The following is an 18,970-nucleotide window of genomic DNA, read 5'->3' as shown; positions in this document are numbered from 1 at the left end:
TACAATATACCATAGATTGAGAAGTTACCTGTCAAAAAGAACTCGTTACAAGTTAAGTTACCGTGTGAAAAATGTAACTAAGTTAATAACGAAGTTCTTCAGCCTGAAATGTAACTCGCAGTTACTGAGTTACTTAAAAAAAGAACGAGTTACTTCTAAGTTACTTCGGACACAAAATAGCATTACGCAGGTGGAGTGTGCGTGACCAGTTGAGTTAGACCTTGAGTTACCTGCGGAGGAGTGCAGTCGTTTTCGTTTATGTCCTACAATAGACCTCTCCCTGTTTGTAAACAAATGACGTCCTAGTGTTCGACAGCGCCACAACTTTGGTAGAACTGAACTACGCTCGAAGCTAGAGGTGAACAAGGTCGCACCCGAAAGCCACGGTCTTGAGTGGATGATCCTGCTTTTCTTTCAGTGGGAGGCAGCGAACAAGTGCCCGTTCGTGGAACCCAGCCTTCTCCTTCCAATTTGTTTCGGTTTCAATCTGTCTACCAACGTCATGATGACGTTTCTCTGGTAGAGGTCTATTCGAACGCTTTTCATCTTACTGCCTGTGGGTGCACAATGGTTCAGCTTCATTTCAATGGTAGCGGTTCTTACTTCCTGAATAAAATACTGTCATTGATTGAATATCACGTTTTATGGCAAAAAATGCCATGAAAGAACCGGAGAGAAAGCAAGAAAATATGTGGACGTGAGTGAAAAGCGAGTCAAAAGTAACTTGGAACTTAACTTAAGTTACTTTGGCAAAGTTACCTGAAAAAGGAACGAGTTCCTCTGAAAGTTACCACGGCGCAAAAGTACCGAGTTAAGTTACAAGTTACCAAAAAAGGGAACTTGCAATGTGCACATATTTTCTTACTTTCTCTCCGGTTCCTTCTTCGCATTTTTTGCCATAAAACGTGATATTCAATCAATGACAGTATTTGATTCAGGAAGTAAGAACTGCTGCCACTGAAATGAAGCCGAACCACTGTGCGCCCACAGGGAGTAAGATGCAAAGCGTTTGAAAGACCTCTACCAGAGAAACGTCATCATGACGTTGGTAGACACACTGAAACCGAAACAAATCGGAAGGAGAGTGGTGGGTTCCACGAACAGGCACTTGTTTGCTGCCTCCTATTGAAAGAAAAATTGGCCCAAAGGTCGCATCTGTTTCAGGGACCATCGTAATCCCCTCGAGACCGTGGCTTTCGGGTTCGATCTTGTTCACCTCTAGCTTCGAGCATAGTTCAACTCTACCAAATTTGTGGTGTTGTCGAACACTATGGCGTCATTTGTTTACGAACAGGGAGAGGTCCATTGTTGAATATAAACGAAGACGATCTAAGCGTGTTGCATTCCTCCGCAGGTAACTCAAGGTCTAACTCAACTGCTCATGCACGCTACACCCACGTAATGCTTTTTCGTGTCGGAAATAACTTGGAAGTAACTCGTTCTTTTTTTTAAGTAACTCAGTAACTGCGAGTTACATTTCAGGCTGAAGAACTTCGTTATTAACTTAGTTACATTTTTGACACGGTAACTTAACTCGTAACGAGTTCTTTTTGACGGGTAACTTCTCAATCTATGTCGTTTCATCTAACTGTAGAACAGACAGTTGTCCTTCCAGATCCACAGTACTTCTACAGCATACATTGTATTAGTAACTGCTTTTTTGTAAGAAGGTGTATAGCGTGTAGGTTTCGGCACTGGGTTTCGGTATCTGTGAATTTCATCGAATACTGTTTCATCTAACCGTAGAACAGACAGTTGTCCTTCCAGATCCACAGTGCATAGAATTACCATGAATACGCTAATCACTTTTGTAAAGAAAAACAATGAGCTAATCATAACTGCGGAAAGTGAAACCTCATGACAAATTTGGAACAGTTTGTTCTTTGAAAGGCCTGCAGAGAAGAGGTCTGGAACTATTACAAACCAGACTCCAGGCCCACACAGGTAATATTACTTATCCGTGATAAAGAAAACCAACGAAACCAAGCTTGCATATAAAGCCAGATACTATATAATAAATAATGTTTATGGTTGGTGGTTTTACAGTTTCTACTCAAGTTTGCGATTTTTGAAAGGAAATGAGCTATTGAAGAAAAGCAAAATCAGAACAATTTACTACTAGATACAACAAACTCACAAAAACTCTGTGAATTGCAAGCAACTTGCTAGCTGCCCAGCTGGATGATGTTTTTGAAAGAGGAGGATTAGGAGATCCACAGATACGTACCACCAAACCAAGTTATTTCCAGCAACATTTTATGTAACATATTTTATGGCACAGTGTGACAATGCGAGGGCAAAATATCATAGAAATTACAGTACCATACCCATCATTGTCAAAGAAACTATCAGTAGAAAATGTAAGTAGCACAAAGGCGTACCTCCTAGGTTTGGAATGCGATCAATCAATGATGCAACAACAACAATGTCACCCTTGTGGGATGAAGATGACTGACGTTCTGAGTAGTCCGCTGAGAGGTTCTGCTTCCAGGGCGTAATTTTCTTCTGGAAATCACCTTCTCTGCTTACACTGACTTCTTGTTCGCCTGATGGAACAGATGTCCAAGATATAGAGTGCAGTGAAAGAGCACAAAAGCAGCTCATTAAAGCATATAGGAAGCATGACAGCAGAATAACTAGATGCTACACTGCAGCAGCACAACAAAGTGGAAGTGATTGAGATGTGGATTCTCGGGGAGTTTAGTATGTATTAATTAACAATGTTTTCCATTCCTCAAATTTGGACAAGCTTTGTATAGTGGTATCACTTATGGTGATATGGTTCTACGGCTCTACTGTACGTACGGGAAATGCAAAAGAGTATTAATAGTACATCTCACTAACGGTAAGTGTTAACACTTGTCTATATTCAAATAAATACTATAAAGGTTAAATTGTTAACAACATTTAAAAATTAGCTAGATCTTTTTGGTCTTTTGTTTTGGCCTTGGTGATCAAACTACCCCTCATGCGAAATGTATTATCTCATTTTGCGATGCCACAGTTACTGTACACCATCTTTATCACATGTTACATAATGTCACTACAGAAAGAGGTAATATTTCCTTGAGTTTGAGGAACACACAAGACAAAGAGGACAACACAATGTGCGTTCCACAAACTCAAGAAAATTTTACCTTTTCTTGCAGTACACCAGCTCGCTTGCACCATTCTAATTTGCTCATGTGTCACTATGTTCACATTAAATGCTATGTGTATTGTCGCTGGTTGTGTCATCAATCATCAGTCTTGAGTGGTTCAGCATCCATCACCATGTTCCTTCCAGCACTACTTACGCACACTTGTGATAACTGGAGCACGTGAGAAACAGCTTGCATCAAAGTCAAACCAAAATGCCTGCCAATGGGCAGTGATAATATGGAGTAGGCACACTTCTGTCACAACTTGTAAGGTTTAATAATTATAAGCACTCATAAAACGGAATACTAATAATGGTACTTCATTGAAAATCCATCGAATGCGAACCAACTATGGTAAACAGTCCTGCATTTAATCATTTATTTCATTTAGTTTATTTCCCATTCAGTACAATGGGTCGGGTCGCGTAAAAAAGCTGCAGAGATGCAGCTTGGATTACTCCTTAATTAATTTATCCTTGATTGATTAATCCTTGGATTACTGATTACCTCAAAGGGTTTGATATTATCGACAGTTTCAATTCGAAAGTGATTTCGGATTATTATATCTGCCTCATAAACTGTCTTTTTCGTTTATTGACAAGTTGCAAGTGTATTACATGTTATTTCATCAAAGGTCAATAAATTCAACCAATAATTCAATAAATTCAATAAAGTCAACGGGGGTAAAATGAGTGTACGTATTACATAGGTAATATTTGTCAACTGTGATTGTCATGCAACATGAGTGCCTCTTATAGCTTTTCTTCCTTATTTTTTGTGCTTGTTGCTGCATGACTGTACAGTGTGGACCACGACTTGTCAAAGTTGTTAACAAACAGCTTTTTTCCTGGTGTCCCATCTTGTCAAGAAAGTGGTTTTATGTTTTATGTAAGTGGTTTTATGTTATGGAAAAATGTTTTATCTATCTAACCATTTGAGTGGTTTTAAAAGTAAACATTATGCAGAACGAAGAACAAGTGCAATTTGACACCCAACAATAAGGTATCGATTAAGAAATGCCAGAAGTCAGAAATTACTTTGCAATATCATTAAGCTCTGAACTCTAAAATTCTGTTAGCGTGCATCGGTAAGTCACAGATTTTCAACCAGAATCATAAATGCTGTATATCATACATGCATAAATCACAAATAGCTACCCCTGTAATCTTCTCGAAAATGTTGTTAAAACATCCACAGTGCATCAAGAACTCCTAAATTTTAGAAATGGTATATTTCACTCATAACCAGGAATGGCAACAACACACACCATCTATCCAGAAACTTGGGCAAGATGCACTCAGCACGTCATCGGGGTTCCTCAGCGGAAGAAATGTGTCAGCTTGGTCTTCAAGCATGAGCTCCTCTATTGCTTGCACTGACACCAACTCCTGGTCAGTGAGACCTGTAAGTCGTGGAAGGTCGTAGAAAATAGCCTGAAAAAAATGGTGTTCACCTTGGTCACAGCTTTCAAGAAACATTTCCCAAAGAAGGCTTACCTCTGCGGTCCAGTGCTTTGCAGCATTGAATACCCTGAAGTAAAAGTCATCCAGGAGCTTTTGCACATTCTTGGACCAATTTCTAGTGTGAGAGATGTAAAATGAAGTACCCTTACTTGGACTTGAAAAGAGCAATCACACAACAAAAACAGAATGTTACAAGGACACATAAAAGTAAGTTGTATATGGTAATCAACCACACATCCCTTATGCGCGTGCCCCCCCAATTTGCAACTGACATGATGCCACTGGCGAGGTTCTGAATATGAGGCAAAACAAATATATGCTGTTCTTCTTATTATTATTATGAGTTAAGAATTGTTAGCTCTGCAATGTGCTTTCCTATGTGGAGCCAACCAAAGACTAATCGTGTGTCTAATGGATTTCTGCCTAATCGGGTGGTTCACGTGGCCTTCTGTTTATGTCCTCAGATTCACAGTCAAAGTCTCATTTGGTACGGCGACATGCACAAAACATTTGAGATTGAGGAGGTAAAAGTTCTTGCATGTGGGCACACCAGCAATTAAAGCGAGATGTCAAGACATGAGACGGGTGGCCCCCAATACAACTGCAAGACGAAAAAAGGAAAAAAAGAAGGCGCGTGCCTAACTATTGGGCAGGTGATATGACGTCTCGGACTGGCAGCCAAGGGAAGCAGCTTTTCTGACCCGCAAGATTGAAAGCTCTCTTAGTCATCACGATTGCACGCTGCGCTTCTCCTTCTTGTGCAAATATACATCTCAATGCTTGTAATCCTAATTTCTACTCTTCCTGACACATTCTTTTGTTTCAAGTCCTTTCATGCTCCTTTAAGCGACATTTATGTCTGTCTCAGATGTTACTCCCAGGTAACTTTCGAATCAGAAATCAAAATAAAACATACAAAAATGGGAGAATTACTTTTGAAAATGGTTCAATGAGTTCAGTAACTGTGTCAATATCAGGAATATATCCAATGTTATTTTTCTCTTCATATTACTGTTTTCAACACTGTACAATAGTAAACATTTTACTGCCTGAAAGTAACCGTGAGACACATACCCGATGTCTCTTTCAATGGAGAGAAACACGGGGTGGTACATTTCCCGCACTTTTCCGAGTTCATGCTGTGTGCTCCACTGAGCAGCTAAGTGCAGTGCCACCTGGGCATAAACTCTAGCATTGAAATGTTGTCCCATGCTCCATGGCAGCAGCTCAGGAAGGAATTCTAGCAGATGGGCCTCCAGTTGATCCAACTCCAATGATGAAGAGAGATGCACAAGCATTGCAACAAAAGAGCACACACTGCCAGTGCGCTTGCTGCTCGCCTGCACAACAAATTCATAAAACACAAGTTTATGTAAAAAGTATGATTAGGTGGACTTGACGATGAAAGATAATGAAAAGCAGTAAAATAATTCAGTTGTTTATAAAAATTACACTTAAAGGCACAAAAAGTAATGCACACCTGCACATGTTGTACCAAATACTCAAAGTCTACAACAGCTGCTGATCATCTGCTGTTGTATATTCATCAGCATGTTCATGCTAGTAATGACCACTGCGGGGTTGAGCTTTTAGTCCATGGACTGGACATGGACATGGGAGGGTGTCGCACACATGGTAATTATTAGAGCGTGGATTTTCATGCAAGTGCATGTTTTTTTTTATGGATATGGTTTCATATCTGGACGATGGAAAAGCACTTTTGTTCTTGGTTGGGGGCAATCAGAAAGGTTCTATGGTGCATATATAAACGCATGTTTTGCACGTTCTGGCATATTTTGCATGAAAGTGCATGAAAAGTGCATATTTTGTCATATTTTCGAGTGCGAGAGCTCGGTTCTCCCTTTTCCATTGATGGTTTTTGTTGGTTTCAGGACAGCGTTGAGTCATCTTTCACGAAAATTCCGGTCGGAAGCCAATATTTTCCATGCTTCGGTGGGGTGAGGTGCGGTATTCAGCCCCTGGCTGCTCCAGATTCCACTGCACGCATGGTCGATGTGCTACACTTCACCTTCGCCACATTACCGTTATGAAGACGGGCAGTGTTCGCATTTTAGTCAGCATGATGCAGTGCCAAACGCAAACCCATGACGAAACAAGCCCGAGAATGGGCAACACGAAAACACAAACATATGTGCATTGTTTTTCATGTTGTCCATGCTGAGGCTTGTTTCGTCATGGGTTTCGTCCACCATCTATCCTGCATTTACGCTATTTGATCAATCACGAACGCAAAGCCTTCAGCTCCATAATTTATACCTGTGGCGCAAGTATTCTTTGCTGTGTGCTGCAGAACGAAGGCGGCTTACTTTACCCTGTTATCCCCTATAAAATACTTTTTTTTTAAAAATAGGCATTTGCATTGCTTTAGTCCCAATTACAATAAGAACACTGCATATATTGAGGGTTTTTACTGCATACTTAGAAGATTTTCAGTGCATAGTTGCATGCATATTTCAGGAGTTTTTAGAGCATATTTATCCGCACGGTAGTTATTATCGATAGATGACATGCCTATATCATCACGTCACAATTGCCCCTTGCCCCCTCTCAGAAGGCCCATGTTGCAGAGATATTTCAGCTGAACAAAAGTGAAACAGTGAAAAGCAAGGTGGTAACACACACATTCTAAATTTTAAATTCTACAACAACAACAACAACAAAAACTTGTCACCCTGTATGACCCTTACGGTAAGGTGCCTGGGGCGGTTGCACCTCTCGCCTCACCCTCGGAATGGCTTTGCATTTAAAAATAGGCACATTGCAGTGACATGTATGCCATAGGGGCATATGTAACAGGAAGCTTCAGGTCGTAGTAACATGGTAATGTCATGGCTTGAATAGTTACACCCCAGGTTGTAAGAATTTTCCAGTCAATGTATGCACTGAGAGCTACCTGGCCTGGAGGAGGTCTGACATGTTGTCATACTGAGATGTCAATATTGGCAGGGCCGCAGCCAAGTCTGGCACCATCAGCACCTGTGGCGTCTCTACCTGACACCCCGATGTGGCAGCCGATTGTTGCTAGACTGCACTGAAAGTGTCATCTTCTGGAGGACCATTCCCAAGCAGCACAATATGTTGGCCCAATATTGGCAATATCGGTCCAGTATTGGTCCAATCATGAACCAATATTGGGTCAACATGTTGTGCTGCTTGGGTTGCCTCCATCTGTTGATCCCATGCATTGCCATCTGATTGACTATTGGCATTTGAACATTGACCTTTTTCTCCAGGCATTCCAACAATTTTGCGTCCAAGAATGCGCCTATTGACGATATGCGCCATCTACTGCAGCACCAGTAAATGACCACAGCATACGTGCAAACCAAAGTGACTGTGAAAAGGGATAAGTGCATAGATACAGGACAAGGAGAGCAGACTTGTGCCCGTTACCAAAAAAAAGGAACTAAATACCGTTACCCGTTACTTCAGAAAAAAGTAACTAAATACGTTACTCGTTACCAACATACAAAAGTAACGAGTTCTCGTTACTCACAGGTAACGAGTTACTTTTACGTTACAGCCGCATAGTTAAAGGAGCCAACAAACATGCCGTCATTTACCTTCAACCCTTTATTAGTGAGGAATTACACTTCAGAAGAAGCTGACACTCGAAATTTGTCGTCCGTCCTTCGTGTTCCGTGTCTCTCGGCCCCTTACCATGACTCTATATTAGCTTGCCTGGACCTTCTGCCTCCTTTCCGAAGTCGGGGTGATTGGAGATTATGAAAACACAAGAAAAAACACTTTTCGTGCCACCAATCACCAGCGGTTCCCAAAAACAGACGAGGGGCTGCGTCATAATTTAGGGCGCTCAGAAGCTTAGCAAAGACAAGAAAAGTCGAGAAGTCGAAACGCGCTTTGTGTTGCCATAGCACAATTGGTGCCCATTCTTGTGAAGGAGTGATGGTCGGAGATTACGGAAACAAGAGAAAAGACAACGACACATCCAGCGAGGGACTTTGAGTCACAAGTTGTCGTAGGTCACGCAGGTCAAATCTGCACGCATTGCGCCACGCGGAGTGCCGAAATGTGCTCCCCCGCGCTGAAGAAAAGGAACGAGTAACGTCAGTAACGAGTTACCAAGTTTTGTAACTGATTCCGTTACTATTACAATTTTTAAAAAAGTAACTGAATCGTTACTTCGTTACCAAAAAAAGTAACCGTTACCAAGTAACGAGTTACTTGTAACGAGTTAGGCACAACTCTGAAGGAGAGGAAGCACACACACACACACACCAAGCGTTACTTACAACTACACTCGAATGATAGGAATAGCGACAGTGTGCAAGCGCACTGCCATCCCACCATGTCTAAACAACAAGTACAAGTATGTCAGATAAGACCGTCAAAATGACACTTTTAGGCACCTGAAAAAAAAATCTAACAGAAGTGATAAGAAGTGACACAATTGGAAAAAATTTCTATGATTGGAATAAAAATTCAAGTTCCCTATCTATCAGAAAAATAGAAGCTTCACTAGTACAACTGGAAGGACCACTTCTTATTTTTCCGCCGTTTCGACTATTTCTCTTTTGAGCTGACTTTTTGCTTTTCCTATTACCTGAGTTTTTTCATAAAGCTGGGAATTTTTTCCAATTGTGTCACCCCTTATCACTTTCCTTCGAGTTTGTTTTCACGTGCCTGAGAGTGTCATCTTGACAATCTTATCTGACACACTTGTACTTGTTGTTTCGACATGATGGGATAGCAATGCGCTTACGCACATGAATGTGTGCGGTTTTCCTAGCATTAAAGTTTAGTTGTAAGTAGCGCTTGGTGTGTATGTGCTATGCCTCCTTGTCCCATATGTATGCGCTCATTCCTTTTTGCAGCTTTGCACCAACTAGCCTAAGTTTCTGCACTTCAAAGTGATTGACTGCATGACAACCTGCTTCAAAAATTGTTTTGGTTTTGTGTGCAGCAGCATAGGAGTGATTATGCAGGATAGTTATTTAAAGTCTAGAGCTGTGCGAATATTCAAAATTTCGAATATGAAACAAATATCTGATGCTGTTCAAATGCTATTCGGAACCTATTTTCAGTATTCGAATATTTTTCTAATACTACTGAAGCGAAGTATCGCTATCGCCATTCTGCAAGTGGGCTTCGTCCCATTACATCCAAGAGTTAGATGAGGCCCACATCATACAAGTCGGCTTCGCCTCATCATACTCGAGTGTGAGGTGAAGCCAGCTTTACACTGTTTACACTATTCTGTCACTAAGGTCTGATTTTCTGTGAGCTCATGGTCGACACTGTACTCTGGGTACTGCATGTTCCAGTAAATGTGCACTCAACTTTCAGAGTTGTGTTCAGTAAGAGATGAAAACATGTGCAGTTTCTAGAAAAGTACAGGAAATTCACAATGTAAACATAGAAATGAGGAGATGCACACAAAGCAGGCTGCATGGAACATGTTGACTAACTCCCAATGCAGTTCATCCCACTAATGCAGTCTACCATACACAACACAGAGACAACACACCTTCTCTCACGATATGTTAAGCTGGGTGAAAAGGCTCACAAGTATGGAGCATAACATCGTGTAATCTAACAAAATATTTCACCATGAGGTATTCGAAATTATTTGAAATGTGCCTTTTCTGATTATTCAAATTCGATTTGCTGTCTGAAGAAATTATTCGAATTTGATTCTAAGTGCAAGTCAAACTTGCACTGAGAATCAAATCTGCTCAAACTTGCACATAGTAAATTATGCGGCTTTTCATTCTGTGCACAGCAGAGTTTCCAAAGTAGCGTTTCCTTACGGACGACACGTCTTTGTCATGGGCCAACAATGCGCTGCAAAGCTTCGCAGCGAGGTCACAGTCGATAGCTGGATTTAGCTGGACAATAAATGTGATGCCCCGAATCCGTACCTCTGCATTCTAAACTATTCGCAATGGAAATTTTTCTATTTGCACAGCTCTAGTAAAGACACCAAAATCAATGGCCTCGCCACTATCAAGCTCGTTCCCCGAGCTGACGTAAAAGTGGTACGGAAGTAGCATTTATGCCCCGATTGTGCAGCTCTATGGTCTACGTATACCCCAATCATGTGACTGATATAGAAAGGTTACATAGTAGTAGATGAGTCAATTTAGCAACTACCATTATTCAATAAAAAGGTTGTTGGGCACTTGCCCATTGCCGTTGTGTTTCTGACGACTACACACTGAAAGACCAGTCAGATGAGCCAGACAGTGGCAATAAAACCCCGGTAACTTAGTGACCCTATTGAAATTCAACCATCAATGTATACAATTTAGAATTTCAGAAAATGGAGCATTTTGACCCATGTTGGAACACAGATACCAGTTTTCACTGGTCAGAGACCAAATAAGTTTGCTCATATGTGACATGACAAATGAGATTCAGAGGGAGAGCTGGAGTTGTTAGAGGCGACGTTCCAAACACAGTTCTTAGAGTGCAAGTTGCCAATAAGAAATGCATAGAAATCATAACTGGTGCAAACTTTGCCTGCTGCAGAGAAACCATTTTATGTTGTGCTCAAGCGAGTTAGTGCGGCAAAATGCTCTGTACCTTTTTCATGGCAGGAATCAGAGCAGCTCGCAGTGAAGGGAATCGCAGCAGCAGTCTGACGGCTGTGATCTCGAGAAGTGTGCGCACTGAGGGCTGCTGGCTCTCATCAGCCAGGTCAGTGTAGACAGTCTCCAAAAGATTTCCTGCTGTTTTCTATGTGAACATTAACAGCACAGTTATAGGGCCAATAAAGTGCAAAAAATCCTCCTTTCAGGATGAAAGATGTCGTTACCTCAACACCAACACAAAAGGAACAGGTTTTGTTGCATTGCTTGTGATTTATGAGCAAAAGAAACCACAATGTATGCCTTCTCTCATCATCATCAAATAAAGTTGTTGTTGTTGTTTCTCTCTCACTCTTCTTCGCAAGAAGCCCGACAATACGGAAAGCTTGCAGATTGGTCTCCTCTCGGCCCTCGTGAGGAGGGGGGAATCGTAAATTGCAGGATTCATCTGTCATAAATCACGCAATGAATGACTCCCGCACCTTCTGTTTTGGTGCTGAGGAAAGGGAGTCCTTCATTCCATGAGGAGAAAGTTCTGCCCCCCCCCCCCCCCCCCACACACACACGCACGCTTTGGTGCCCGTTTAGCAATTTTAACTCAGAGTAATAAAGTATCAGTAAAAGGGCATACCTCATCCAGGAGATACTGCAAGCAGAGAATGGCCTGCCAGACGCGGTTTTTCATTCTGTGCACAGCAGAGTTTCCAAAGTAGCGTTTTCTCACAGACGACACCCCTTTGTCATGGGCCAACAGTGCGTTGCAAAGCTTCGCAGCGAGGTCACAGTCGATAGCTGGATTTAGCTGGACAATAAATGTGATGCCCCGAATCCGTACCTCTGCATCCAACTTGTGTTCACTGAAAACAAAGGTACAATAGTTGCATATATCACATAAATCGTATTTATCTTAGCTTCACTCGTGCCTGAATTTGTAAGGCTTATTATTTTAGTTAATTACATCATAGCAAATGCAATTTTGAGCATGTATATTCCATAGACTGCGATGAAGACTATAAAAGGTGCCCACTCCTTCCTGCTGTCCATTCTCTATCTGTACACCGCTCGTAGCCACAGTTGCTTCACAGCACTAACATGGAATAAAAAACAAAACAAAAACAATAAAAGCTGCTCTTTTTCATTTTCATGTTGTTTCTTCTGTCTTTTCTTTATCAGCCGCAACAAAATGCTAATACAGTCAAGCCCGCTTACAATGATATTGACGGGAACGCGAAATCCAATCGTTATATCAGAGGATCGTTAAAAATGAGCTTTCGCAAAATTGCTGCTCGGGATCGCGTTAATGAAGTAGATCGGCACAAGCAGACCGCTGCTGAACCTGCGCATTTGCTGCGAGTGCGAAAACATCTGATCTAGCTCTAAATTTACAAAGCTTTGTGCCGAAAATTTTTACAAGGACAACATAACTGCCGATATCATGTGAGGCTCTGCACCTTTTGAGATCGACGACTTCGTCCATTGCACTTCATCCAGTAACATAGTCATCATCATTCTCACTATCGGAACTGCATTGTCCCCAACGGGCAGTCCGTCGACGCGTGTTTGGGTGGCGACACATAACTGTCTGCCAAAACATGTTCTGGAAGCCATGGTACATCGCAACGTGGTTTCACAGCAGTACAAAATCTGTCGAGCATGTGCAATTTCGGGTCGAGTCACGAGCCTTTCCTTGTCAAAATGCATCTAAGAACCGCAGACGCCATCGTAGCACGCAGTAAAACAAGTAAAAACAAAAAACTTGAGGACGAGAGAACAATGTGGAAAGGAAACAACCTCCACTAATTCTCATGAGCCCCTTCCGCCCTTTCGAAGTAGTGCACTTTGCAACAAGCACATCTTCCCCGGCAGTCATGCGCGGATAAAGGCACTGCGTTCTCACTTTTACACTCATGGAGACTAAGGCTCTTGAAAACGCCACTCTCATTTGTTTTCAATGAGAAGGTGCAGTTTTGCTTTCCGTTTTTCAAATGTTTTACTGGTAGCCGGGAGAATTCTGATTGCTATACGCAAGCAAGCGCTTTCTTGGCGATGGTTATATTAATGTCTCGTTTACATGTGCTTCAATGGGTGAGCTGAGGGGGACCAGCAATTTGATCGTAATATCGAAATTATCGTTATAACGAAGATCGTAATAAACGGGCTAGACAGTACCACATTTTCCTGTGAATAATGTCCCCCGATGTATAATGCATGCCCCCTTAAATTAGTGGGATTTGGAAAATGTCAGATGTATAACTTGCATCGATGCATAATCTGCACCATGGTGGTGGAAATACTGGCATTCATAGTGCTTACAAACTATAAACTCTACATCACCGTTAGTGTCCGCAGTAATCAAAGCCCATGACTCAAGTGTAAGTAATTAGATTAAATTCATTTCTTTTATTAGATCAATTGTCAATGCAATATAAAATCGCTAAAACCAGTGCTAAAAACACAAAGGACGAAACAGGACGGACGCACTGCACTTCCAACGAATGTTTTTAGCACTGGTTTTAGCAATTTTATCATGTGTGACCAACAAGTGAGCAAAGTTAGAAGTTACTTTCTATTTCGCTTCTCGTCCAGGCAGGCTGAACGTGAACTTCTTTCTTTGTATTTTGCTGCTGAAAAATGCGATGGCAGTGAGCCCGCCGCTTGCTCGTGCGCAGTGCATGCCTGTTTGCTCTGCCTCGTTGCTGCGCGATGTATGACATGTTTCAGAGTCGGGTTGGAGCAGAGCGTTCATTTTTGCAGTTACTTGTGCTTTTTTTTAATCGGGAGGTGATAGGGCCATGTCAGGTTCTAGGAAATGTGGGTGGAAAATGAGGACTCACAGAACTTGGAATTCAGATTCTTGCTTTGTGCCAAATTGACAAAGTACGTATATTCGAACCTCGAGGTCATCCAACGCGAACTTCAGGTAGCAGACAAAGGTATAGCTTTTTCCATTCAAAAGATCAAGGACCTGATTTTAGATTATAGTCTGACCATGCTTGCTCTCTTGTACGAAGTTCAACTTTTTTTTCGTGTGCATGTGTGTGTGTGTTTTGTCGTATGTCTATTCTCACACTGAGAGTAATTATGTTGCCTGTTAACAGGCTCTAGGCAAAGCATTCCGAAGCGTTCACCGCTGAAGTCCAGTCTAATGCCCCATAATCATTTGTGCACCCTTAGGAGCTGAGAAACGTTCGAATTGTCCCCGATATCGAAATCATCCTGAGCGTGCTATTATACCCCACTCCCAACTATCATAATATCAACTGATTACACATGCATAGGTCAAGAACTAATTTAGACATGGTAGCACAAACTTTCATTTCTCACCTCATTTCATTTTCAGAACTTGGAAGTTGGGTTGGGGGAAAATATTTATTAGAACAAAGAAAAAAAGGAGGAAAGTTGGCTAGTAACTTGCTTATATACTTAGCTCAATGACGTAACTCGAAACTAGTCCCTTTTGGGTGCTAACTTCCCCATCTCTGCTGAAATGTGACTTTACTGGTGATGAATATCTAAGAAGTAGCCGGTGCATGCTTTACCTGATAGAACACTGGTGTCTGGTGGATGCTATAAACGCACGCGGACCAGGTGATTCCGCAAAACATGGCTAACCCTATACACCTGAGATTAATAAGAGAGCAATACCTAGTGACTCCTGTGTATTACATTTAGAATAAAGGATGCCCACAAAAGAATGCCAGCCTGATCTTGTGGTACTTGGATCCCAATCACACAAAGTTAAAAAAATTAGAGGTGTGCGAATAGCAAAATTCCTAAGTCGAATCGATTTCAAATATTTCATGTTCAATGCGAATTGAAGTCGAATAATTTGGCACCACTTCAAATCGAATTCGAATATGTACGGAACATTCAAAACGAATACCCTTCGAATATCCCACCTTTAGAGTCTGGAAATAAATCAAATAATCAGCTCACTCAGAAGAATGGGTGGTCTGACAAGATCATGACTGTCATCATATCTATGCAGACTTCCGTATCGCATGCCAAGACGTTGATTTCTGCAATCAGCCCAGAGTTTGTTTCGTGTGGCACATATACTTGTACATGTGTACGACTATGTACTTTGTCTAGCTGCAATGATAATAGGTTTGGAATCTGAGGTGATCAGTTTTAATACAAGTTCAAATTTTCAATGCACAATGTAAATAAGAAGACTGCAAGCAAGGAAAACTTGATGTAGTTCACATCTCAAAGTAAGGTGGCACACATATGAGAGGATTACAAATTGTCACGCAAAAAGGCAAGATGTTCCACATGTCGTGGTGTAAGACGAGCCCTGAGTGAATAGGCAACATTGCCAGACAAAGAAAATACATGTTCACTTGGCACTGATGTTGCCGGTACAGGTAGGTGCCTCCGTGCAAGTCTTGCCAAGTGGGGAAATTTGTGTTGCCCTGTGGTGTACCACCACTGACATGGGTCAGCATCACGACTCACTGGTTTGTCACTGATGTAGTTCTCTAGTTCTTTTTGTGACTGGGAGGCAGAACACTCTTGATCCTTGACAAACAGATCGAAACTGTGCCAAAGTGTTGTGCTTGCTGACTGACACGTATGTTCTTAAGTCAGTTTGACTGAGGAAGGCCATTCATCTGGTCCTAATTTCTTGAGCTCCTTGGACGCGTAATCCCTTAGCCATACTTCTTTGGCGGGCATGATGAGATGAGACTTATAGCTGGATTAATAAACATTGCTAGACTGGCGGCCACATCAAGCTGGTAGTCAGATAACCTCGTTTTTTGACTTTGAATGATATACTTTCCATACCGTTTTCAAAGGCAGTGTGAAGTACCTCTTGCACCTTCCTTCTCGTGTTGTCATATAACTTAGGTATGATCGTCTGTGGAAGAGACGTTCTTGATGGTGGCGTGTAGCCCGGGACAGCCTCTGTCACCAGCTCCCGAAAACCACGATCGTTTACAATAGAGAACGGCTGAAGATCGACAGATCGACGGCAATCATTCCTGCCTTTTCATCATGTCTGTTATCTTGCGTTGCGTACTGTCTTTTAGCTGCTGAAACTCATTTTGATATTCCTTGAAGACCAACACATGTCTTCTCATACTAAACATGCTAAACGAAGTGCAAGGGACCCCTACCTGCGCGCATGGAGTACCCATTTTGCGGGAACCGACCTCTTTTATGCGCATTTTTGGTTTTCTGTTCACGATTTTATCTTCGGCCTCTCACAAACGGGCAGCCACGGCAATTTCCGGTAATAGTCGAAAAATAATAGGAAAAATCGAATAGTTGTAACCATTTGCGAATACTAGGGGTGTGCGAATATTCGAGTTCTCGAATTCGAATCGAATATCCAACGCTCGAACTATTCTAATTGTGAATCGAATATCCAATATTTCATTTTTCGAATATTCGACTATTCCACGAATATGAACGACACAACCCGAAAGTAGACTTCACCTGATGCTTCCGTGCATGAGGTGAAGCCTGCTTTACGAAATTGCCCTTGCTGCAGGACCAACACAGGCCTGACGGTGTTTAGTTTAAGATAACGTTATCCAAACTTAGTTTTGTAGACATCGTCTATGGAAGGGATGGCGCCCCTCCCACATACAGTTTAGAGGTGCCGACGGGGGACTTTAATTTGATGTTTGTGAGGTTGCCTTTAAAAAGTTAGGACTACTACAGCCCACAAACAAGAAGGTTTTAAAGATGTCCTTTATGTCTAAAATTTCAGCAGTGCAACTTCCTCGGGTGAGAGCACAGAAACTAAAGGGTGCTCATGGCAAAGCTGAGGCAGGATGCCAATTCGTTTGTTTCACAAATGACCTGTGGTTGTCTGAAACAATTACAGCCTCATCCGTATAACATGCTACTGCCTGACATAAAATTTTAAAATGAAGGTAACCACTCCAGTACTCCAGTAAGTGTAGGCTCACCTTAAAAAGCAGGAAGCACTCTGATGCAAAATTGAAGAGTAGGGGCTTTGAACAGAAGAATATCATGTCTCTCTTGTGACAGTTAATGCCAGAAAAATTACACTAAAGCCATGGGCCACAAAATGGAAACTTTTAGTGCGAAAGTCACATATTGTAAATTTTGCACGAATATTCGATATTCGATTCGGTATTTGGAATTTTTTCCCCCCCTTTGATTCGATATTCGATTAGACTTAAAATATTCGGATTCGCACACCCCTAGCGAATACCATTTGAATAGCGTGAACTATTCGAATCGTATTCGAAGCTTCAAATATTCGCACACCTCTAAAAAAATGCAATCTAAGAAGACACAAAATAAGTCTCTATAGTAAAACGCGCATCGTTGGCAATCTACCGTTGTCCAGTAAAACGCGTCCCAAACTGCAGACCCAAGCCGACGGCTCATAAGTGCTTGCAAGGGGTATCAGATTCCCGTGAGAATTTTTCACACTGAATCGCAAACTTTGATTGCACAGGATGCGCATGGAATCAGTATTTCTTTCTGACACTGTCTTATTCCAGCTCGTGGCACGACAAGCACTAATTGCAAACAGAACAGATATAGACAGGCCGCTCGTGAAGCCATACTGCAAGACCACTGTATGGACAAAAATCATCCGGGAACAAGCACGTGGAACAAAAAACACAAACACCCATCCTATATATATATATATATATATATACATACATTATAGCTGTTTGCAAGCAAACAAGCCAAACAAGACAACCCCGACGTGCAGACCGGGCAAGCGCAGTACGCCAAATCTGTCTTCATCTACCGCTTGCATTGCACCCTAACACTGTGTACAGCTGCCTCTGGCTACACGACATTGCCCTCCGCTCCCCACTACGCAACGGGTAGCACGCTCCAAACACTTTCCCTCTATGCGTCCACCGACACACAACAAGTGGGCGAGAGAGTCCGCCAGGCATCTGCAAAGTCAGGCCCCATACCAGACACCCCCATCACAAACCCCATAAACAAAACCCATTACATCACATCATAGCCCTTCATTCAACTTCACCATCACGTCACATCATAGCCATTCATTCAACTTCAACATCACATCACACCATGCACTTCATTCAACATCACATCATTCTCTATGATGATGGTGGATGAGGTCGGTGAAGGCCATCATGAATGAATTCGCGAGGCATGTTATGTTCGCCAACTTTGTCATGTTGTGCTGTAAGGTCTGTCAGAGTGTGTTTGTCCAGCGTTTCCTTCCACGTTTTGTAGTTCGAGTTACAGCATCGTCCATCGTGTCAGTGGACCATCACCCGAAAGTGTGTGCAAATCCAACAAAAGCACCACAATACACACTGACAGCATTGCAAACAGCAATCGCCACAGTCGCTGAGACGCGCGTGCAAGATATCCAAGCGTGAAAACTCGGGTGCGCAAATTACATGATTTTTTGTTTTCTTGTCATTTTTAGTGCTAAACTAGGGGGTGCACAAATTATGCGCTGACTCAAAATATGTGAGTAAATACGGTAATTTCTACTCATGTGGCAATAGTTCATGAATTTCCCTACAGTAGAAAAGGAACAATAATACTTAATGTAAAACCCTTAAATTTTGCGACGCAGCTTTTTCGCAAATCGCGCACAGGACCAGCTGCCGTGGCTTAGTAGCTACAGTGATGGCATTCCACACTGGGAGGTGACCTGCATTCGAATCCGGGCTTTGGCTGTGCTGTCTCGGGGTTTTCCTAAGATGCTTTAAGACAAATGTCGGACCAGAACGCACAATCCCCCTGAGCAACATGGCACCACGCCGGCAAGCAGACTGCTCGAAAATAGCATGTCACCATCACCACCAGGCAC

At 42.1% G+C, this 18,970-nt stretch overlaps 1 protein-coding gene across 3 annotated transcripts in view; it reads right to left on the bottom strand.

The window, feature by feature from the left end:
* The window catches only part of LOC135396630 (probable methyltransferase TARBP1), a 48,598-nt gene that overhangs the window by 6,461 nt on the left and 23,167 nt on the right, over positions 1-18,970 (bottom strand). For 2 of the 3 annotated variants that reach the window (XM_064627698.1, XM_064627700.1), the window contains 6 exons: positions 11,807-12,032; positions 11,171-11,323; positions 5,678-5,943; positions 4,637-4,718; positions 4,408-4,573; positions 2,382-2,546 (listed from right to left, as the gene is read on the bottom strand). In XM_064627698.1, coding sequence (XP_064483768.1) covers positions 2,382-2,546; positions 4,408-4,573; positions 4,637-4,718; positions 5,678-5,943; positions 11,171-11,323; positions 11,807-12,032 — 1,058 coding nt within the window. The remainder of the gene's footprint in view (positions 1-2,381; positions 2,547-4,407; positions 4,574-4,636; positions 4,719-5,677; positions 5,944-11,170; positions 11,324-11,806; positions 12,033-18,970) is intronic. The other variant, XM_064627699.1, reaches the window with a different exon arrangement.

This window comes from Ornithodoros turicata, chromosome 6, assembly GCF_037126465.1.
Source record: "Ornithodoros turicata isolate Travis chromosome 6, ASM3712646v1, whole genome shotgun sequence".
NCBI lineage: Eukaryota > Metazoa > Arthropoda > Arachnida > Ixodida > Argasidae > Ornithodoros > Ornithodoros turicata.
This window is presented reverse-complemented; position numbering and strand designations above follow the sequence as displayed.